The sequence below is a fragment of the Enoplosus armatus genome, chromosome 13 (genome assembly GCF_043641665.1).
Source record: "Enoplosus armatus isolate fEnoArm2 chromosome 13, fEnoArm2.hap1, whole genome shotgun sequence".
Lineage (NCBI taxonomy): Eukaryota > Metazoa > Chordata > Actinopteri > Centrarchiformes > Enoplosidae > Enoplosus > Enoplosus armatus.
Genome location: NC_092192.1, coordinates 12,356,420 through 12,380,212, shown reverse-complemented (window position 1 = coordinate 12,380,212; position 23,793 = coordinate 12,356,420). Strand labels below are relative to the sequence as shown.

At 42.2% G+C, this 23,793-nt stretch overlaps 2 protein-coding genes across 2 annotated transcripts; one reads left to right on the top strand and one right to left on the bottom strand.

Moving 5' to 3' along the window:
• Positions 1–1,539: 1,539 nt before the first annotated feature.
• On the top strand, positions 1,540–10,394 carry hunk (hormonally up-regulated Neu-associated kinase). The gene is made up of 9 exons (XM_070918000.1): positions 1,540–1,779; positions 4,502–4,794; positions 5,641–5,696; positions 6,109–6,244; positions 6,357–6,484; positions 7,952–8,078; positions 8,198–8,366; positions 8,618–8,780; positions 9,646–10,394. Exons 1-9 carry the CDS (start codon positions 1,540–1,542, stop codon positions 10,392–10,394), a joined length of 2,061 nt encoding a protein of 686 aa, XP_070774101.1.
• A 6,496-nt stretch (positions 10,395–16,890) lies between these two features.
• mis18a (MIS18 kinetochore protein A) lies at positions 16,891–22,776 on the bottom strand. The gene is made up of 5 exons (XM_070917976.1): positions 22,542–22,776; positions 22,233–22,299; positions 21,178–21,300; positions 20,350–20,452; positions 16,891–17,690 (listed from the first exon to the last, which is right to left on the bottom strand). Exons 1-5 carry the CDS (start codon positions 22,774–22,776, stop codon positions 17,625–17,627), a joined length of 594 nt encoding a protein of 197 aa, XP_070774077.1. The 3' UTR covers positions 16,891–17,624.
• Between the last annotated feature and the right edge of the window lie 1,017 nt (positions 22,777–23,793).

Genomic DNA, 23,793 nt, shown 5'->3' with positions numbered 1-23,793 from the left:
GGCAAGCCAAACTGTACATGTGCAGATGTATTTTTCGCACTCCCTCTAGGAATCCGTACAAGGAGTGAACAAAACAGAGCACACTTTAGTATTTATTATTAAATATGATACAGTGACACCACAAACTACAGCCTCATAAAAACACCACAGAGTTGAATCAACACCTCTCGACACAGAATCAAAACAATTACATAAGCTTCACATTTATAGTATTTATTTGCAGAACTATTCTATAGGATTTCATTATAATGTCAGGCGTATCTGTAATTTTTTTCAGCCCCTGCAGGTTCGTTGTATAGGAAAACTAATGTAAGCACATGATGCCAGATTAACCCGAGCTGAAGTCAAATACATGAAGAAAAATATGTCTCACACTGTTGCCCCTCCCTGCAGGTGTCCTCTTTTGAGTGATGAGCACCATGTTAATTAGGCCAGTGAACACCTCAATGACCGAGGGGGGAAATGCTTCTTTGTCTTGCCGCTGGTGTACTGGAGTACAACTTTCTATTCCTGGCAGAACTCCAAGTTCAGCAACAACCAATAACGCAATGATCGTTGGCTGATGATGCGCCTTATATGAAACTGGCAATTTCTCACAGACAACATGTATTTATGATTATGTATTGCCACTAGAAATGTACATTTCTATGCCAGTGTAAATATGGATTGGTGTGGCTGCATGTGTAACGGATATAAGAATATCCGTATATATATAATATAGAATAGAACATTTGGATAATTTACGCACAATTACCTAAATGAACATTACAGTTATGAGATACACACCCAGAGACCATGTTACAGGAACTTATTTAATAACACATAGCCTATATGTAATGACAGTGTCGCTTCTCTCTCTTCATGCTACAAACATATTCTTTGTTCATAGCCGTGTACAGTCTGAGCGCACCATGTGAAACGGCGGGGCAGCGGTACCGGGTGGGGTTGTCCCCCTTGTTCTCACACGTGCTCCGCCCGCCTGAGCTGATTGGATTGAAAATCACCCCGGCTACCACCACGGTGTGAGGGGCTGTGTGTTTGTGTAGCCTATGTGTGTGTGTTTCACACTAAGAAACGCCCACCTAGAGGACCGGTAAAGTCAGTTCAAACTGAATAACACGCTGCCTGCACGCAGACTATTCAGGAGACGCTCGCGCACGGAGAAGGGACGCAGAGTGATAGCCTCCGACTGAGCCTCAGATTTTTAAAACCCTCTCACAAGTATTAAGGCAGGTGCGTCAGTTAATAACTTCCCATGATTGAGTCTGGCATTTTTTCTGTGTCATTTAAATCTAAGCTGAGACACTCATCAAGACTTGTCTCGGAACCTGCTGAGTGCGCTCCCTGGATGCTTTGGGTGAACAGGTGGCGCGAGCTCCGCTTCCCTTAATTTGCTATTAGGGGCGAGACGCAGGCCGACCGGAGTTCACGCACTTCACCGGACGTTAAGCATTTAACACCTGGCTTTAAGCTGGGCGAGAGACGAGCTGCGTAGTTCTCTCCCTTGTTAAAAGGAGGCGATTTGACAAGGGAGCTGTTATGCCAGTTGCAGACAGCGACATGGTAGTGGACAACAGCCACGGGTTATATGAGGGTAAAACCCCAAATAGCGCCGGGAACGAGAGCATCCTCCCGGCCTCCCTATGCAGTCCCGCAGCGGATATCCTCAAGAACTTTTACCACACCAAACGGGTCGGGAACTATCTGATCGGGAGGAAGCTGGGAGAAGGATCGTTCGCCAAAGTTAGAGAAGGTCTCCACGCGTTGACTGGGGAGAAGGTAAGCGGACTGCGGGGGGTCACAAAGTGGCAATGCAGTTAGTTAAAAATGTGTGTAGGTTAATATATTTTGTATATCTTAGCATAATTTAAATGCACCTTATGAATGTATAATAATGAATGCACTTAAACGTGTAAATCAAAAAAACAACTTCTAAGGAAATAAATGTTTTTCCTTTTGGGGAACCAGCTGAGTTTGCTCTGACTGTAACTGCCTATTAACATTTAACAACAACGAGTGGCATGCAGCAAGGGGTCTGATATGGTTTTAAATTTCATTTCAGTGGACAGTGTCAGCTGTCACTTGGCTCATGCCTGCATGTCAACCAAGAAAACCTCATCGCCCATTTATATTGACACTTTATCCATACATTACGATTTTGCAACGTGCCAATCTAATCAGTCTCTTTGGCTTTCTCGGAGAAAGTAATCAGCCTTGTTTGCGATGGAGGGCTTTGGTAATGAGCTCATGCGGCACCAGCAGCTGTTGAACTCCGCTATATGCACAGCAGGGCTTGTTTTCTAGCCAACCTCTTGCGACAATATTTACTTTTTGTGTGTGAGAGAGAGACAGAGAGAGCTGCCTGTCTTTTTCCTAACATGTGTTGGGCAACTAGTTGTTCGCTTCTTGGGGTTTCTGAACGTCTTGCTTTGTTTGCTGCTGCTGGTGATCTCACCGCTGAGGGCGCGCACGCCGGTGATAGGGACGGAGAGGGAAATTGCCCGGCCTATGAGAGAAGAGAGCAGCTACTTGCATATGAAATCATGTCGTTGATAAATGGGCTTCAGCCTCATTATGATTCTGCCAGCGCAGGGCTTTGATATGGGCTACCATTGGCCACTGGTTGCCTTTGTCTCTCCAGGCTTTTTTTGAGGAGCAGCCAGGGAATTTGCATATTGGAACACAATACTTTCCTTAGGTGTTCCTGTGTAGACTCATGTCTGTTTGTGCATGTGTAAAACAGAATATGTGCCACTGAAATGAGCAATTAGCATATTAAAGTATATTAAAGATTAGCTCATCCTGTGCCGACCCCCTCCCTTCTGTTGCCTATGAGGAGAAAAGAAAGCGCTCCTCTCCTCTCCCCTCACTCTCTTTGTTGAGGATGATGCAAACACTGGCAATCACACAACCAAGCACATCACATGCTCTCTCCCTCTCTTTACTCTCTCTCTCTCATTCAGTGGGATACAGGGTCCTGCAGGCGCTGGGAGGGAGTGGAGGGCAGTGAGTTTATTCAAGTAAAAGGGTATCATTGGGGGGGGGTACAGGAGGACTCCGAGATCCTTTTTTTAGCATCACTAGAAAGTCAGTGTGGATGCAGGGATGAGAGACTGGGTGTGTTTGTGTGTGTTTAAAGGCAGGGGGTATGAAAGTGAGGAGAGGTGAGGGATGGTGCTGTCATGGTCAGAGGGCTGGGGAGGTCATATGCATGTGTTTTTGATGTCTGTAACCCACTTTCCCCTCCATACTCCCCCCACCTCCCCCCTTTTCTGTCTGAGGGGCGCCTGATAAACAACTGAATCCCCCAGAAGCCCCCTGGCTGGGCACACCCCTCCCCCTCTACATCCCCACCCCCCCTCCTCTCCTCATATAGACTACTGTAAATACAGTGCCCCATCCCCCCATACATACCCTGCACCCCTTCTCTTATCCACGCTGCCTGGCGTAAACACGGGCCATCTATTACTGTATTGTGACGGCTCAACACACACACACACACACACACACACACACACACACACACTCACAGCCAGGTTTAATTAGCAGCTGTAAAAAGGTTTTCAGAGGTGAATCAATTATCAGAGATGAAAGGACGAAAGTAAAAAAGAAAGACAAGCTGAAGGACAGAAGAAAGAGGACACACACACACACAACCACTTTGGCCCTCACCATTTCATTAATGGATATGGTGATTAGTTTCAGTGGTCGTGCCTTTCCATGTCTGTGGGCTCTCCTTGAGATGATTTGCTGTGTATGGTAGCCATGCTCTTGAACTCAGTCTAGACGGGAGAGAAGGAGAAACGGGCAAAAGGATGGAATAGAGTAGATGGGTACGTTATTGAATGTAATTAGCGAGGAAGCAAAGTGTTTGTCATAAAGGTAAAGGACACGTTTTATGATGAGATTCTGCAGGTTTCTTCTCCAATGAGACAACAAGGGCAGAGGAACACAGACAGAAGATGCTGGGATGAATAATTATAGGAAGAAGATAAAACTTCTGACTGGGACTGTGTTCTCCTCAGTCTCTTGAATTGGCGTGAGAAAAGGAGCAGGCCCGTAATACTTCGTAATCCTTCCTCAGTCTTGTCTCTACATTTGTCGCCGCTCCTCACGTGTGTTTAGCTGTAACTAAACTCCGCGCCAAATGGGGGAATATTAACTTTCCATTTGGCCTTGGCGCCTTCTCAACAGATAGGGTAACATTTGCTTTCCCCCCAGTTTATGATGGTTCAGTAACCCCTCCAACACACACGCACACTTCCCCCTCCTGCAGCCTCAGGGCCCTATCGCGCCTGGGTTGCCCCACATTGGGAGCAGCTGTGAGGGAGAGGTCAGTGTCGAGTTATATACCCTGCCAGTAGCTCATCACCTGTTACACTACAGCTCTCTAAAAACCTCTCTCCAAGACACAGCAGTGCACTCTATTCTCCATGGGTATTATTCACAATATCATATGGTGCAAGCTTTAAGAAAATAACATCCTCACTTGTTTCTCCAGGTGGCGGTGAAGGTGATTGACAAGCGGAAGGCCAAGAAGGACTCGTATGTTACCAAGAACCTGCGGAGGGAGGGCCACATCCAGCAGATGATCCGCCACCCCAACATCACGCAGCTGCTGGACATCCTGGAGACAGAGAACAGCTACTACCTGGTGATGGAGCTGTGTCCCGGCGGGAACCTCATGAACCGCATCTACGACAAGAAACGCCTGGATGAGAGGGAGACTCAGAAATACATCCGGCAGTTGGTGCTGGCCGTTGAACACCTGCACAGGGCGGGTGTGGTGCACAGGTAAAAAAAAACCCACTTAAAATAAGGCAAACATATGCAGATAGAGGAAAAAACACACACACACACACACACACACACACACACACACACACACACACACATTGGTCTTCAATGTTAGAGCAGAGTTTGTATAAATGCCTCAAAATATATTGACAGTTCGCCATCCATAGCTTCGTGCTGTTAATGGCTTAAAGCTGACATAAAGATCTCGGTGGTCAGACATGATCCTCTTTCTCAAAGCGTGGGTTAAGTCTTTATTGTGCACATTACTGTTAATCCACAAATAACCATATTTGTCAGCTCAATAAACTGCACTGCCAAGCTTTAAGAGGTTTCCAGAAGAGAGCGGCTAAGAATTTCTTCAAAAAATAAATATGATTAAAAGAAAGATTTACACAACAGCTGGATTTCCATGTGAATCATTCCAGTGCATTTCTCCTACAAATACTGTTACATCTGCAGATAAAATGTTTGATTTGATTTAGAGAAAACAAACACAGAAACTGCATCTTTAAATCAAATTCCAAATATAAATTTTACAAAGCTCTTCCCGGGAATATTGAATTCTTTGTCGCTCAGAGCCTGGGAACTAAATTTCTATCCTGGTGAGATGGCCTATGTAGATAACTGTATAACAGGATTTCTAAGAGGCACACAATAGACCCTGAAAATCAGCCAGCGTGACCCACATTGGGAGGGGTATGTGTGTATATGTTGGGAGTGGGGGGGGGGGTGACCTCTCCTGCTTGTGCACTGTATGATGATGGTGGCTGAGATAAGTTATCTAATGTAATCACTGACGCTGTGCAGGCTTTGACATCTACTTTTTCTCTCTCCGTCTCACAGGGATCTGAAGATAGAAAACCTCCTGTTGGATGAGCAGGACAACATAAAGCTCATAGGTAACGCAAGACCTCTTACATTTAAATATCTAGCCTCAAATCTCTGTTTCTGCTTCTTCTTCAATTTCTCTGAATAAAACCTCATACAGAAATTCCATTAATTAATTCATAAGCACAAAGTTTTCCACAGCAAGCTAATAATAAAAGGCCTTTGATGCCCGTTAGTTTACAGTAGAAATAAAAGGATTTTCTCAGTTGGAGTGGGACATGCAGAGTGTCAGTCTCCCACATGTGGTGAAGGGTTAAAAGCAATTAAATATCCTGTTAAAACCCTTACGAGCTCTCACCATAGTGCTAATCTGCTTCTGTTTGTGTGTGTAACACTGTGATGAGGCGACTCGTTTATCGGGTGAGCAGAAAAGACAGTAATAAACCCAGAAACAACACTCACCCCACCTCTTCTGTCCCTCAGATTTTGGCCTCAGTAACTGCGCAGGCATCTTAGGATACTCAGACCCATTCAGCACCCAGTGTGGAAGCCCGGCTTATGCTGCGCCAGAGCTGCTCTCCAGGAAGAAGTATGGGCCGAAGGTGGATGTGTGGTCCATGTGAGTGTATTCTCCTTTATTGAAATGTAACCAGTTGCTGTCAAATATGAACTTGTTTAAATATATTTGTTTATTTGCGCATAGAGCTGAAGTGTGTATTTTGATCTTCCAGCGGTGTGAACATGTACGCAATGTTGACTGGGACTCTCCCGTTCACCGTGGAGCCCTTCAGTCTCCGAGCCCTGCACCAGAAGATGGTGGACAAGGAGATGAACCCTCTACCTCCCTCACTCTCCACAGGTAAAACACTGAACGCTCAAATGCGCACCCATGTGCAGATAAATCATAGATGACAAGGTGTTCCTTTGTGCCCACTCAGATACCCACAAATCACAGTGATCACCCCTCAGGGTAGAACTGATCAGAGCGGGGAGTGATTTTATAGTGTCATGTAAACAAGACAATTTCAGGTCATGATTGGACATGAGAGACTGAAAGAATATTGACATTTACAAATTCAATGAAAGAGACACACGAAAAGCTAACCCAACTAAAAAGGAAAGAAAATGGCTGAAGACCTTGGAAAAATGGTAGCACCATCAAAACAAGAAATTAGACTCCTTGAATTTATAACTGCTCTTTTAAATCTAAGAAGGAACGATGCCGTCAGACATCTTGCCTACTTAAACGTAAACAGCAGTGAGTTTACAGAAATGAAATAGAAACAGTTGATCAGTGTTGCGTACATGCACACATGCAACGAACAAAGCATTTATATTATATAAGAACTTGGCTGACTTACCACAATACAATCATCGTCAGTCACCACCGCACTTACCTTTGAGATATTAAGTGCATGCTCAAATAACACTCTATGAAATCTAAACGGTAAAATTTCTTTAGAGTGCAAATTCAACACCATTAGTAGTCAAGAAGAGGGAAAAAAAACACAGTGTAAGCAACAACATGTAAGGAGTCAAAATGTGTACAGGAAACATATTGACAGAGTACTAACAAGCCTGCCAAAAATAACAAGCATTAAGTCGCTGGCACTGCATCAAAACGAAAATGATGTTACTACCCTTGAAGCACTTGTCAGAGTTCCTGAAAAGTGGCCGCCCACTTTTTTTTTGGTTTTGAAAAAATAAATAATAGACTTCTTATTCTTTCATTGTAGTCAGTTCAGTAGAATTACAATATATTTGCATATTTAAAGCTAATTCATCGTACTGAGTTATAACATGTGCACATTGTACATACATACATACATGTAGTGGGACAATGCTGTTGCGTGAAGCAAGATGAGGAAATGAGGAGGGAAAAAATAAGCTTGGGGCCACAGGTGTGTAAGCACTTAGCTGGAAATAGTGACGCTCATATGGCAGATGCTTCTCAGCGTGTCACAACAGCGTCACTCTAATATGCAAAGTAAGGGATGGTTTAACCCACTTATCTAACTAATCAAGCTAATGACAGATGTGTTATCTCCTCTGTGTTATGTAACAACAGAATGAAAGCGGATAAGGGCCATGGGTATGTGCACTGTTTGTCAAGACAAAGGGAACTTGTTTCTCTGCAGCAAATGACTTTCAGTGGTGTGCTATGAGGCAATATTTAATGTTAGAAATCAGAAGAGTAGTCACATTTCTGAAGGAAAATATGCAATGTAACAACAGATTTCAGTTATTTGAAAACGTTCCTCTTTGTGCAGTGAGTTGAGTGTCGGTGGCAGCGTATGAATATGTAATCTCCCTCTCTCTGTTTCAGCTGCCATCTGTCTGCTGAAGAAGCTTCTTGAGCCAGATCCCAACAAGCGTCCCAATATCCATCAGGTGATGGCGGATTCCTGGCTACAGCTGGCCAACAAGAACACAGGGGCACCGTACCTCAACAGGTAGACTCACTCACATTTGAAACGCTATTGTAGCACATTTTTGTTTTCTGAATGTTTATTCAATTTAAAGCATCACAAAATATTAACTTTCCCGCTCTGCGTTCCCTTTCTGTGTTGAGGATCCACATCGAGGAAATAAACCACACGGTGTTGCTGCATATGACGGAGAAGATGGGCTACAAGCACAGCGAGGTGCTGAGCGCCGTCCTCACCAACCGCGCCTGCCACACTCTGGCTGTCTACTTCCTCCTCAACAAGAAAATGAAGAGACTCTCTAAAGAGTACAGGGTAAGGGGATCGTAGCTAACACCTCTCCCATGCCGTTCTCAAAAACTGAGGAAACAATGTGAACTCTTGCAGAAATACTCTACCTGGAATTCCAAAGTGTATCTTAATGACACCTGGATTTAGTTAGTGTGCATAGAAAAGGGTTACATGAGTGCAAGAATTATGAGGTGATAAATCTGGTTGAGCAACAACAGGTTTTTCAAATGCCAAGTGCTGCAGTAATGAGTGGTTTGCTGTGTTTGTGTGTTTAGGAGATGCAGTTCCAGGAGAAAAAGAAAGGAGAAAAGCAGAAAAGTGAATACTTCCAGACCCAGTGGAGGAAGCACGTCGACAAGCTCACCATCCCTCCCAAACAGACGCCCGTCTACCTGGCTGTTAGCAAGGGGCCCAGCAAGGAGAAGAAACACAGAACAGGTGAGGAATCATGTGGTGCAGTGCAAAAACACAAAAGATAATAAGATACAGTACATCTGTTATGAAAAGTGCCACATTACTTATTTTATGTACCTTTATTCATACAGGGTAGGTTGACTGAGCATGCATGTTCTTGTACAGCAACGACACACACGTAGTTCCCCAGTCATCCGCCCATCCATCCACCCCTCCTTCCATCCATCCTTCCATCCATCCATCCATCCATCCATCCATCCATTGTTTGTCCGTCCGTCCATCCATCCACCCATCTGAGAGGAAACGTCCTGGACAAGTTGCCAGTCAATCGTAGGGAATTAACTGAAAAACACTGTTTTAATTTAATATATTTAATATTTTATTTAATATACCTGGTGACAGTGACAGTGAAATGACTGGGAGAGTATAATAGAGAAGTAAGTATATAATTTGGAGTTAAACTGAATTTGAACCAAGAGTAATAGGTGGTTACACATTACAAACAAGGACCCAGGGGGAAAAGCTGAGGCCTAACCTCCTTTCCCTCTCCTCATTTGCCTATAAGCTGTATAGAGAAAGGCTGTAGGCTGTTCCAGAGCCAGCATGTCAGGACAAGCTGGTCTTACCAAGGTTAAAATCATAGCAGATTGTTCTCATACCTTTTCACCTACTTGTTGATGATTATGTCTGAGAGGTATTGTATGTCTTCGCTGACATGACATTTAGAAGCTAGACACGTAGGGCACTCAGCCAAAAGTATTCAGAGAGGCTGCAACCTTTCATACAGTTGAAGTGAGTTGAGCAAAAACGAATATTACAAATGTTTGCTTGACAAACATCAAAGTACAGTATTTCAGAAATGTTGAGATGCCTCTCATTTCCTCCTCAGGTCTATTGCGTGCCATAACTGGCGGCCATCGTAATTCGCCTCTGGCACCACCCGGCACCGTCGCTTCTTCCTCCATGGAATATCTAGAGATCCATCCTCTCTTTCACAACACCCCTCAGCAACGGAGGCGCTTGGCCACCCTCCCACAAGTCAATACAAGCCCAGAACACAACATTCCCGCTCCACCGGCACCGTCACCGATCGGCATGCATTCCTTCGGCTCCCTCTCCAAAGCCGAGCAAATTGAAGACACCCCAGCTTCACCCTGGTACAAGCTGACCAACGGGACTCTGTCCCCGCCCCGCCACGTCTCTGCCTTCCAACCCGACTCCTCTTACTTGAAGAAGGCCACAATCCCCAGCCCTCCCGTCCTCATTGTCAACCCGCAGCCCAAGAAAAGCATCTCATCAGATTGGTGCGGTTCTTCTGACACCAGCGGCAGCCCCCCCAGCACTGTAGGAAGCCCCCCAGGCAGCTCGGCTTTCAGCCCTCCGAAGTCCGCCTTTAGTCCCCTCAACCCCACCTCGGCATTCAGTCCTCCATCCAACAGCAGCAGCAGTGACCCCGACAGTCCGACGCACCGCAGCAAGTTCCCCTCTATGGGAATCGGACAGATCCTAAAGAAGAAGGTCCAGCTGCAGCCGTTCTCCTTCCGGCCAGAACAGGTCGTTGAGGAAGTGGTGTCCCCGCCTCCCTACCCCATGCAGACTCTCCTCTGTGCTTCAGGTGCACTCAAGACCCTCTGCTGAGGGATACCAGACAAGAGAAAATGAAAGAAAGACGAACTGAACTCACTGTTGTTGGAGAGGTCTTCCAGAGCGGCCTTTTGAACTGTGAACTGTCCCTTTATTGCGACTGAGCCACTTTTCATGACAGACTTGATCATTTAAAAAAAGAAGAAAATTAAAGAGGCTTCAAAATATTTTATCCCTCGTCACCGCTCTCATTATGTAATAAGAGGTGGTGACGCTGAGAAGATGAGATTTGAAACGGATCCCTGAGCAATGACTAAACCTCGCTGTGTCCTAGATACAGAGTGGACATGGGACATCATGTAATATGGGCCTTGCCAACAAGGTGTACACGCACGCAGACGCATACACACAAAACACTGTATTATAGACTGAGCTGAGATACTCTCTTATGTAATATTGCTGTAACTGGTTACTAATTGAGCCGCACTGATTCACACCAGCTAACAGACCCCGACCCTAACCCTGACTACATGTGTAAATGTTATGTCTCTTTGAAAACTCTCTAAGACACCCACTGACTTCCAGCCAGCTGACACTGTATCCTCAATGCTGGCTGGACGAAGAAGCGCACTGCACTATTCTTAAAAAAACCAAAACCTGTAGTAACAACGGTGTTTACCATCTTTTACCTCACTGCATTATTCATACGTTAATGTATAACAGCAGGTCGGTCGGGACATGCTTGTGTGGATTTTGCCACAGCGTTGCAGTGTCTGAGCGTTAACGGCATTAGAATCAACACACTGAAATAGAAGTAGAGCAGAGTCATACTCTCACTTTTTATAGCGTTCTCATGAACCATCACTCAACACTGATAATAATTCACAGCTATAACTTTTTCTATACAAATGTTACATCACCTCTGCAACCCACAGGGAAACTGTAAAAGTCTTAGTTGTGGCTTTCTCACAGCAGGATATGCCTGTTCAGAGTCAGTTTTGAAGAAAAACAAAAAACAAAAAAGAAAAGATTAAAAAAAATAGAGCATAAAAAGCCTTATGAAACTGATCAACCTCCCCAAAGGCTGAGGGTATGAAGGTGGGGGGATAACTGCTACTAAAATCACGTAACATCCATGAAAATTATTCACTTCCTTTTGTCTTAATGCTGTAGTTTGTGCAATAGTCTTAAGTGTTAACCGAAATGACGAGTATTTGCCAAGAGCTCTCTGAGAGTGATGTGAAAATTGTGCTTGTAAATAACAGTGCGACTCCTGTGTTCCTGTCACTTCTGTACGAAGGGATTCCAAAATGTTTGATGAAACCGACATTTTTCACACACGTTAGTTGCTCCATGAAACTATGTGACTCTACAGAAAAAGGCTTCCACAGGCACACGAGGCTTCTCACTGTTAAGATACTGTAGAATCTCTTCCTGTCCAAATGAAAAGTTGCATGCAATGTTTCACGAGTCGAACTGTACTGTCAACATTTGAAATTGACGTCTTTGTACCTTTTTTTCGGGTTGATACTGAGATTGATACAGACTCGGGGGGAGGGGGGTCTTTTGTAAGATTTTGTAACGGATGGTTTTGTTTGAGTGTCAAGAGATTTCTATGCTGTATAAAGTATTTTAAATATTTATACTGAATCCATTATGTGTCTGTCTGGTCTTTCAAATGCGCCTGCTTACTGTCTGGTTTCATTTGTGCATACATGCCAATATACAACTTTTTCTTAGCTGGAAAAGCCGAATTAATACACTGAAATTACTATAATTAGATAAATAATTCCACAATAATCCACAGAATCCAACATTCTTGTTCATTTATGTGTAATTTACACAGAGCCTGGGGTGTATGATTTATTCCTAAAGCTCTCAGCTCCGGGGGACTTAATGAAAATTGGCCTCTCTGCTATGGAAGGATCTATGTTGCTTTACAACCTCAATGTGCCACTTGTCTCACATACCATAAACATTTCCCATGGGACACCTGTGGTGGGTAAAAAAAGAAAAATGCACCCTTGCAACAGCTGAAGGATCCTTAGGACTGTTGCACACACACACACACACATTACGACCCCTCCCTCTTCCCTCTCACACACACACACACACACACACACACACACACACACACACATACTGTAGACACTAATCTACTCAGCTGTGGCTCCCGCGTCCCCATCATAAACCTCTTTGGGTGACACTGGCCTGACGAGACAAAGAAGGGGGATCACCAGAGCTCTGAGACAAACACACACAGGACAACACAAACAGGGCCGTCCGATTAAAGCGGCGTGGCTAAGCTGATAAAAGCCGAGAGGCAAGAGTGGCTCTGAAATGCATTAGAGCCGGAGCCTTTTGTTTATCGAAGACAAGCGGACAGTTAGTCAAAATCCCCGGGCGGTCAGGCTGCGGCCATGAATACTGTGGCTTAACCACAGCGCTGAGCGAAAGGATAGTGTGCACCACAGGGCATGTGCAGGTATTACCTGTGTGTAAGTGTTCATGGCTCTGGTGACACATGTAGTAGGTGTACACACACACACACACACACTGTATGAACTCCTGACAGTGTGGAGCTCACAGAAAGCCACCTCTTTCGACTAGTCCCTATATGGATGATTGTGTTTAAAAAAAAACAGTCAGGTGAGGGATAGTGATGGGGAACACCAGATTTTGTGACTATTCAACCAGACTGCCATGGAGCAGAAAATTAATCAATGACAATTTTTATAATTAATTATTTATCAAACAAAAAGGCAAAGCAAAACAGCTTCTGGAATCTGAGGATTTGCTGCTTTTCTCTGTTTGATATCATATAAATTGACATTTTCACTACGTTTGCACATTTTACAGATTAAACTATTATGGGAAAAGTAACAGACAGATTCATAAATAATGAAGACGTTGGTTGCAGTATTAGACTGCCTTTTGGAAGGACTGTGAGTGCGAAGGTTGTTAATCTTTGAATAATCTCAGGAAGCATTAAAGGAAGAAATGCATACTGATGAGATATAAAGACAAAAACATTATTTTCCTTGACACACAGATTATTTCAGCGTTAATCTGTGTGTAAACAGGTCAAGTTGCAATGGTGAGACTGTGATAAACAAACATCCACCCCTCCGTCTCAGCAGGGGTGGGCAATAAATTGATGTTCTTAACTGTATTGGGGGAATTTTAATACTGTGAATCGTGACAACCTATTATGTAAAGCTGTTAGTACGTCAGATTTATCCAGGAATATACACACACCTTTAAATTGAGATTGAAGCAACAAGAGGAAGAATTTGACCAGAGAGCAGATATATGCCACACCCTGGAGACATGTAGGCTTTCCTTCCAAATTTTGACGTTAAACAGCAAATCTCTTTGTTGCATTCAAGAACTGATGACCTGAGTGATGGCATTCATAAATCTTCATCAGATACTCTTTATTACCTGTCTTTGACCACACAGAAATCCTGTTTTAATATTCAAATTGCTTTTAATGTGAGGCCAAACTGACCACTTACTGTACAGCAGGACTTTATTTCTGTCAATCTGTTCAGGCTTAGATCCTGATGACACTAATCCTGTTTTCAGCCCCCTTCTCGTCACATATACGCACACACACACTCACACCGGGGTGTCACTGGCAACGGGACGAGCCTTTGTGTCTGAGAAAAACAGACGATTAACCTGCTGCACATTGATGGATGGCCATGCCCACCACACACACACACACGCACGCACACACACACACACACACACACACAACCTGAGCATCCTGATTCAACCTCACAGACCAGCACTGTCTTCCTCAGCAGCTCTCACACATGCAGAGGACGAGGAGGAGAGAGTGAGAGACAACCAGACGACCTGGCAGACACCAGCGAACACAAAGGTGTGTGTGGAAACAAACAAGCAGATGTTTCTAATGAAGTAGGAGGCTTTGAGTACTCAGAGGGGATTTGGGTTATTCCGTCAGACGGGTCGACTATCCAGTTCGACCACAGACACAGATGAGGGTGATTAATGAAACGAGAGGGCTGTGGCTTATCAGAGATTGTACGCTTTCGCCCTCGAGGTGACGGTCAGCAAAACAAAACTGGGCTAAGTTTCCCAAATACTCTTGACACCAAGATCATCTTACACCCACTGATTCCTGAGATTAATTTGGGAAATGTAACCACCCAGACGAAGGGGTTTACTAAATGACCTGCCGTCTAGTCTGTGCGACACAAAGACAGAGATGAGACCAGACTGTCTTAATGAAAGGAGATTTTGGTGAAGCATATGTCAAGCAACCACCATGTGAGGAAAAGTAGAGGCAATCAACAAAGTCAAAAGTTCAGCTGGGTTCTCTTGTTAAAAGAAGATATTTGTCATATTTTCAAACAGAAATGAGGCAAGTTAAACATATGTACTTGACAAAATCTATTAAATACAATATATTTGGATAGTATTTAGATGAAGGCACCATGTAAATACATTTATATTAACTAATAATAATATTTGAATTAACTGTTGCTGAAATTTGACACGCACAGCACAGATACAATATAACTAAATGAGACTGTTATGGAGCACAGAGGACTGTGCTGTGGGAAATCAAGAGTTAAACCAGAATTGGTCATAAAGCAGCTATGAGCAACTGGTGGGGTGTGGTTCTTTTGTCAGGGGAAAACCAAATATTATGATGGGAAGGCAGAAAATTGCAAATAAACGAAAGAAACAAGTGCTGATTATAATTGTCATTATTGAAATGAGGTTGTTTTTTAATCTTTTAATTGACAAAAACCCCAGACACATACACCTCACAATGTATCAAGTGCCAGAAAAAAAACACTTTCCTCATTGCTCAATTTATTACAGAACCAAAAATGGGACTGAATTTAAGTCTCTTAAACCCCAAAAACAGAAACATTTTCCTTCTAACAAAGTAATCCTTTTCGTTTCTGGTAAAAAACACAAACATATTTTGTAAGTTGGCACACAGGTGGCACTCCTTGAGATATTTTTTCTCTCAAAAACAAGATCAGAAATTCAATCAAAGAGCAGAGCTCAGCCAATAGGATTTCAGTGTCTGTGGCAACAGCAGCATCAGTTCGAGCAGCCATTGGCCCGATGTTTCACACAGGGAAGGCTGTAATTGGCTGATGGCGTGCCGAGGCTTCATTGCCTCCATGGCAACATTGCTTCCTTATTGCTTGGGGAAGGTGAAAAGGAGGGAAAGAGGGGAGGCGACTTTCACTCAGACACTACCTCTGCATTATTCATCCTTTGTCCCCGAGTGCTTGTAGAATGTGTGTAGATGTACTGACTGATGCGTTTGTGTGTTTGTGTGTGTTTCTATGTTGGTCTTGGTTTGGGTGGTAGTGATTGGTTGAGACTTAAGGGGTGAATGGGGTGAAACCGGTGCAATAATTGCACTCAGCAGTGCAATGCATCCAGCAACACTGTGTCTATATATAAAACAGCTAAATGAGTTCAGAGGCCATTCAGTGAGCCATTAACAGAGACTTCAAACATAGCCACTGGCCTTTAAGCTTTATTGCTCTGAATGGAACGACAAACAAAAGGACATCTTCTCGGAAAATGAATCTGTTACAGGGCGTAACAGCACAAAACTGGACAGTGGACGGGCCAGCCGGCTTGCATCATCCATTCTCTGTGCTGGATGCATGCAGGCACCTCATCCTTAAGCGAGAACTGAATCAAGACAACACCACCACCAGAAACAACAAAAACCACGCGGCTTGTTTGTTGTTGTTGACTTTTTTTCCCAGCAGTTGAGGGAGGGGGAGGGAGAAAGAGGGGCAAGGGTGGGGTTAGCAGAGAGAAAAACATCACACAGAGATTAGGGTGGGGGGGTTCATTGAAGGCTCCTCCCCCGTGTATGTGTCTGAGCATGAGCGGGGGATAACGTCTGTTGACAGGCGTGCCAGGCAGCGAGCTGGCTGGCTGTTCCTCTGGCAGTGAACACTATGACGAGATGGCAACAGACACTCCGCATAGCACGTGCTCTCAGTTGCCATCGCAACCTGCCCTTGGATACAGCGTGCTGGTTGGCCGTTTCTAACTGTTGTTGTTCTGTGAGGCTGATGAAACCTCGTGGATGAGGGAGGGCAAGAGGTACAGCATGTAGCTGCTTTCCCGCCTTGGTAGAAAGTGTTGCTAGGCACATTAGAGGTCAGTTGGTAAACAAACACTCAGCCTGTAATATGTAACCACCACCAAAGACCTAAAACTTGATGTTTAACTCTTAAATCCAAGAAATACTTCTAATTAGAGACAAAGTGGGATGAGCCACTGATCCCCAACAATCTTACTGCACAAAGCCAAAGAAAAGGAAACACTGAAAAAGATTATCCTGACAGTTTAAAGTTGTCTTGGTTTAATCCTTTACGCGAAACTGACAATATTGAAATGTTCGGATTTTTGGAAACAAGTTGAATACTTTATTACACAAAAATACTTGAGACAAAACAAGCGTATACAACTGTGAACAAACAAAACAAAAATAAACCAACCAATAATGAGTCAATATAATTAGGGCTGCAACTAACAATTATTGCCATTATCAATTAATCTGCTGATTATTTTCACAATTAACCAATTAATCATTACATTTTGGAAAATTCTGGCAATATTTGAGAAAAAGGGACAAAAGATCATTTCGATAATTTCTTTTTATATAATTATCCAATAATGTGCCTTACTGTGACGCTGACAATATCAAAGAGTGTGCGTCTTATTTTAATGGTGAAAACCTTGTTTCAACACAAATTCCTCAAACGTCGTTCACCTTACAACAAGGAAATGAAAAGCATATGTCCAGCAATCCTTCCAGGCTCCATGCTTGAGGAAGAGAACAAAGAAAAAGTGTGTGGCCTTGGGTGGCCAGATCAATATGGCATAGTGCTGAGTGTGCAGCCTGCCTGATGAAATCCTGCACAAATAAACATTCTGCTCGCAGCGTACATTCGCTCTGCACTGAGACAGAGGAGATGGTGCCGTGAGCCACAGGAGCCGAGCTGACAACATGATTGATTACATGTGCAGGCAGTCTTTGTTTCGCCACCGGTAATCAGGACAAAGCGGAGTGGAAGCTGTGTGTGTGTGCGTTTTTGTGCACAAGGTGAGGCTAGGACAAAACGTGTTACTGAAGGAATGTGGTTGAGATGAAACTTTAATGTAAAGGTAGCTGCGAGGAGCAAGGACATTAAATCCTCACGTTCAACACCTGGACAAAGCACCCACCCGGACAAGTTGACGTCCATCTCTGTCATCATCACATCACTCCTGAAGGCCAACTTCGATCTCTTCCAGCCTATGTGCCATAGACATGACCAGCATTTTCATCTGGGAAGGATGGGGGTCAGGCAGGATTGAAGGAGGAAGGTTTTGAAAGGTGCAGGGTTAGAGATGTGAAGATGAGCAGTGAGGGCAGGAAAATGAGTAAAGAGTGAGGATGGAAAGGGAAAGGAGTGAGAACAGGGATGAAACAAAGGAGAAAATGGACAGGTGGGAAATGGAGGGAGCAGCAGGAAGCAGTGAGGAAGAAAGAAGGGAGGAGTACAGATAATTGGAAAAGGGGGACAGCGAGGGAGAATGACGAAAACCAGAGGGGAAGTGGTCAGGGATGGATGGGTAGGAAGGGGGAGAAGAGAGTGGGAGGGGTGGGGGAGACAGGTCAGTGAGTGTACAAGATAAAAAACCCAAACAAGTGTCTGTGAGACAGACAGACAGAATACATTAACTATGGCGGCAGGAGCGACAAGCACCTTCATCAGACACAGTAAAGCTGAGGACAAAGAACTGGCTGGGTATCGTTTGAAATTTTAATACAAGTGACGTTACCCCAGTTGTAACTACTGAAACCCAAACAACCTTTTGTAAGAAAAAGAAATGTTTTTCTACAAAACTCTCTTTTTCATTTAACTAAAGAAGTAGAGCTGCAGCTATAATTATTTTCATAATCTGTCAAATATGTTTTCTGATTAATCTATAAAATGTGAGTAAAAAGTGAAAAGTGCCTGTCACAAGTTCCCACAGCTTAAGGTGATGTTTTCAAATTGCTTGTTTAGTCTGACAACCATCCTAAAATATTCAAATCACAAAGGCATTTTTTCTTAATAATTGCCAAAATTGTTGTTTATTAATTATCATAGCATTTAAAAGAAGCCCTACTTCTCAAATGTTGAATATCTGTATGCTAAAACTTGTCTAAACATAAAGCAGTACTACAAGAACTTTGTCTAAATTTAAAAAAAAAAACTTTTTTTAATTAGAAACTGTAGTGAGCACCTAAAAGTATTGAATTTCAATACTTACATGAGTTGAGGACGGAAAAGCTGTTACTTATTTTAGCGAAAATGTTTTTTTTATTTTTGTTGAGAAAATGAACGTTATAAGCTGGCAAAACAAGTTTGGGCTCAAACTCAAACTGCTGATGGAAAGAAATTAAAGTAGAACTTGTCAGTGAAAAAGCCTTTTTGATTTATTTTGACAGACGTGATGAAAGAAAACACTGACTTAAATCCCTGACCTTGTCAAAGGCCTTTATAATCTCGTTACAATGCGCCAATGGCTAACGATGAATGATGGCTATAAAACTCTCTAAAATTAATACAATCAGTGTGTAACCCCAGTCATATTAATCTTCAGCCTACTCACACAGGGACTGAACACAGTCAATGACGAGTTGGATTTAAGTGGTAACCTACATATTAACCATAGAGAATATGAGGTAAGCCTGTTCATTCGATTATACGGCACCCTTATGCACCCCGTTGTTTGAGAGACACATGGTGCAACAACATTATTACTGCAGTGACATGGGCTTCATTGCGTGAGATGAACTGAAGGGTTGCTTCATTCTGAAATGTATTTGTTTTGGTGGGTCACAAACGTTGAACAGAAGCGTAAAGATAATTATACAGGGAAACTATCTGAGTCACAGACAGAATAATGACATGGTACTTTGTGTGCTAATAAGCCCACAGACACGAAGACTCCATAAAGACTTCTAATGATCTGTCACTCACGTGCAATGTTGTTCTTCTTGCTTTAAAAGCAGTTTAACCAATTAAAAATATACTGTTGCATGAATAACATCTAGTAATACAATGAATCAGCTGTCACCTGTGGAGAATTCCACTGCTGAGTAAAACAAAATACCATACATACATCCAGCTACAGTGACAAAGACGCTTCATGATCAAAACATGTTTTCCACTAACAAAGATTCCTCAACATGCTCCCCATCACATCTATTGTCCTTGGTGCAAGAGTGTGGGAGGGCTGGCAGGCAGTCCTGCGCACTATCACCACCTACTGGGCAACCTGTGCTTTCATGGATCATTTTTTAAACAAAGGATGATTTAGAATAACTTTGGGAATCACGACACTATTCCAGTGAAAAATGAACCCTATAAATATTCATAATAATAAAAATAATAATACTAATGTGACAAACAGGAGAGGAATTCAAAGTTGAAATATACAGAAAAGTATAAACAGATATATTTTTAGATGTTGAAGACTGAAACTTTAAAACATACTTTTATACTTACTTTATTTGAATCTAAAATGGTGTGAAAAATAAATCACTTTGCAGGGGATGACATGGAGAGATGAGGTAATGTCTGATCTAAACGTCTGCCCGTCATAGGAGCGAGGGCTTCCCAGAACAAAGCTGATGTCATCATTAGTACAACCTGTGCATTGATAATCAATGAGAGAGCGGCTCTAAAGCCATGTGAGATCACCGTCAGCAAGACAACAGAGCAGAGGCTCCTGCCATAACTGGCAATGTCAGATCTGTAGTTTTTCATCATTTTTGTTTTCCACATCAACAATACAATTTCAAAGGACTAAACTTTACCTGTGTTTGGAGAAATAGTCCTTGTTACACATTGCAATGAGCTTTAGGGCAGATATTCTGCTCAGCAGCTGAAGCATTTCATCTCATAGCAATATAAGAGAAAACAGACAAAGAAAAGCAGCAGCAGTAATTTACCTCTGTCAGCTGTTGTTCAACAATGCCTCTGTACTCCAGTGTGACTGGCTGCTCTTTGGGGCCCTCTGCTGCCAACATCTGGCTTGCAGAGCCAAGCACATAGCTGGGAGAAGATTCACAGTAGAATATTAGGGTGCTAAATGCAGATACAGGGGGGATACGTACCATTAACACCTGTACAACTATACTAAATACAATACTCCAACCATAAACACTAACTGTGAAAAGCTTATTACATTCAGTTTTTTACATATTTTCTGGAGTGGTAGTGGACTGCTGGTTTTCAATTTTGGAAAGCAATTCACAACATATCTCATCTTATTTTCAACTTATTTGGAAACAGATCTTTTAATTCCTTGTGGCTTCAATTGATGGTGTGTATTCCAACAAACACAACCAGCAGTAAATTCACTTCCTGTATAGCTACAAAATTTTCCACACCAAAGTATTTTTTTTATTTCTATGTTATTCTACTTGATCATAAGAATATGCTGATGTCATTAAGATTAAGTTGTTAATAACCCTTCATCACTTTTAAGTGACGGGCCATGATTTCAAGTTTCAAGACAAAACAAATACTCAGGGGGACGATTTCAATGGAGATTATCTCAGATAATCTACAGATCTTATTCTAATGAAGGTGAACCTGCATGTTCTTTATCTTTTAAAATCACTTCATAAGGTGTACAACATTTTTCATGGCATACAGTCATGTTTTGATCATTACACTTTCTTCAGAAATTGATCAAAATCACATTAATTCAACAAATGTAAACTTATGTATGTGTCTTTAAGTTTTCCTGCTAATAACTCAAGCCCTAAACATACCTGTCAATGTCCGCGACATTGAAACAGAATGTAAATCTCTTGTGGTCCAGGTTCTTAGGCGTAGATGCATAAACCATGCCAAGCACAGAGTGGCAGCCTTGACAGAATAAATCCACGATCAGACTGCGGGGGGGAAATTACACAAAAGAGACAACAGTTTGTCCCAAATCAGACAAGATACAGATACAGATACAATCCTAAAAGTACTCATACATAAATGACAAATGACAGATTGTTTGTCAACAACACATACGCAGATTTTCCTATCCATCTACCAACCCCATAATAAAAAGGTATGGGTAGATTTGGACAACTAAAGCTATTTGGTTGGAATATTGTGGTCACGGTTGGAGAAAGGGAACAGTAATGAGTAAAAAAAAACGTTGTCGACTGTTGATCGGAGATGGGATGTTAACTCTGGTCTCCCAGAACATCTAACTTTTTATCATCCTCCAAAAAATATCACACTACACTTTGCTTTGGCACGGGATGCACATATGGACAATTTTAAGTTACTGAAGCAAATGACCAATGCTATCATTGTTCTGGGAAGTCTAACTTAATTTAATGAGTGGAAAACAAGGAGGGTTGGCAAAATTAAGCATTGCCTTTTGGTTACCTGAAGCCCAGGAATGTGACTAAGGTTACATATTCAAGGGCTGTACTTAAATACAATTAGGGTACTTGTACTTTTTATTCCATTACAGTTATCTGACAGCTATAGTCAGTCTTTACGTTGCAGATAATAAATATATATAGATAGATAGATACATAGATAGATAGATAGATAGACAGATAAAATATTGTGCATTGCTATACATTAATCTACCCAACAACATATAAATCATGTAAAATTAGACCATCCTATTCTATAAAATGATGCATCCGTTATAATAATCCAACAATATAATACATATTATAACTCTGACAGGGGCATTCCTGTATACATAATGAGCACACAAGCCTTTTGGAGTATTTTTACATTGTGGTATTGGTACTTTTACTTGAGTAAAGGATCTGAATACTTCATTCACTACTGGGCAGCACTTTCTTACCAGAGAGATCGTTTGCTCACTTCATACAGGCGATTGTCCTTTCCAACCAAGACGTTGTCGGTGACCCCTTCGACCAAAACATCACAAACATGTCAGCAGCATAGTACACATAAGGTAACTTCCAAATTTGTAAATTCCCAACCTCTAACTTACAACTGCATTTGAATGCACCATTCTATCAGACCTTTCAGTCAATCAGCTTTAGCTACCTGATCTGTCACGGTATACGTTACAGATCGCAAAGCTTCTTGAAAATGCTTTTTCCGCTTGTTCCGAAGAAAATCAAGCAACCTAAAACCCCACACTCACGCTTCAGTCTTATTTGGTTTTGCCCGTCTTCACTTCCATCCCAGGACATTGAATCCCCAACAGGCAACTTGCACTTCCCGCAGATGAAGACCACAGGTCCGTCGTCACTGTCCTCGTCCTCCTCTGCATGGCCAAACAACTTTTCTTCGACGGCGGTGGAGTCTATACTGGACGCTTCAAACGTGGTATTTACACTTTTCTGTCGGTGTTTCAGCGACTTTTCTCTCGCCGCCATTTCTACTAGCTTCTCCCAAACAAGTTTCGAACTTACGCGGGTGGTTGACAGTGAATTGCAGATCCCTCTGCCTCCAGACGACGCGAGATATTCAGCAATTTGTACTTCCGCTTTCGTCTGTTAAGAGGCTAGAAAAAGACAATCCTGATGCTTTTTGTGTTTCCTTTTTTGGTTTAATATAATACTTTAAGACTTTGGAGTGAATTAATGTATGTGCATATAATTTAATACTTTGTTTATACTCGGGATGATTTGAGATATTTTTTCAAGAGTAGTTGTAAAGAGTCTTTAAACGCGCAATTGCAAATCTTAGCCAACCTCGTGAAGAAGAGAACTACGGTTATATCATATTTGTTGTTGGATGCTTGATAACACTAGTGAATGGCAAGTAAACTATGTGGCTTTATACTTATAAAATAAAGACCAATAAAAGGATATTCCCAACCCCATCTTTTTGTGACCATCTCTAATACGTGTTGTTTTTATAAATACATCTTCAGAACCTTATATGAATAATTAGAAACATAGACTACATTATTATGTAGGCCTATTTATATATACATGAATTGTATAATTACATACGTAGGCCTATGTAATGTGCTTGATAAAAGTCTTGATAGATTTTACCCAACTGACCTGGAGTATTAGTAAGAAGTCTACTGGTTTATTCAATTTGAATTTGTACATCTATTTAATGTTGCTGTTGTTATGGTTTTTCTGTATCCTGAATTTTTCTCCTTCTTTATTTGTTATTTATTCGCTTAATGGACCAGTGAGCCGTGAATTCTGAGGGAAATGTGTTGTATGCATTTTATATTTTCCAATGATATATGTTTCATAAGTGTATATAAATATTGATCTTGCATCTATGAGCAGATGTTTTCCTCCCTTTCTCTGCTGTGTCAAATAAAATATTTATCACAAAAAATCCCACTGATTATTTATTAATTCACATGTTAATTTAGTTGTTATTCCATAAATTTCTCATAAGTCAGAAGCTTTTCCAGTTAAGTGGAA

Bases quoted from the DNA above. Each gene is read 5' to 3' on its own strand.
- hunk (XM_070918000.1), top strand. From the start codon at position 1,540: ATGCCAGTTGCAGACAGCGACATGGTAGTGGACAACAGCCACGGGTTA. The intron at 4,795-5,640 runs GTAAAAAAAAAC...TCCGTCTCACAG, and splicing joins AGGGCGGGTGTGGTGCACAG to GGATCTGAAGATAGAAAACC. The intron at 6,485-7,951 runs GTAAAACACTGA...TCTCTGTTTCAG, and splicing joins ACCTCCCTCACTCTCCACAG to CTGCCATCTGTCTGCTGAAG.
- mis18a (XM_070917976.1), bottom strand. From the start codon at position 22,776: ATGGCGGCGAGAGAAAAGTCGCTGAAACACCGACAGAAAAGTGTAAAT. The intron at 20,453-21,177 runs GTATGTTTAGGG...ATCTTCTCCCAG, and splicing joins AATGTCGCGGACATTGACAG to CTATGTGCTTGGCTCTGCAA. The intron at 17,691-20,349 runs GTAAATTACTGC...CATCCTTCCCAG, and splicing joins TTGAACAACAGCTGACAGAG to ATGAAAATGCTGGTCATGTC.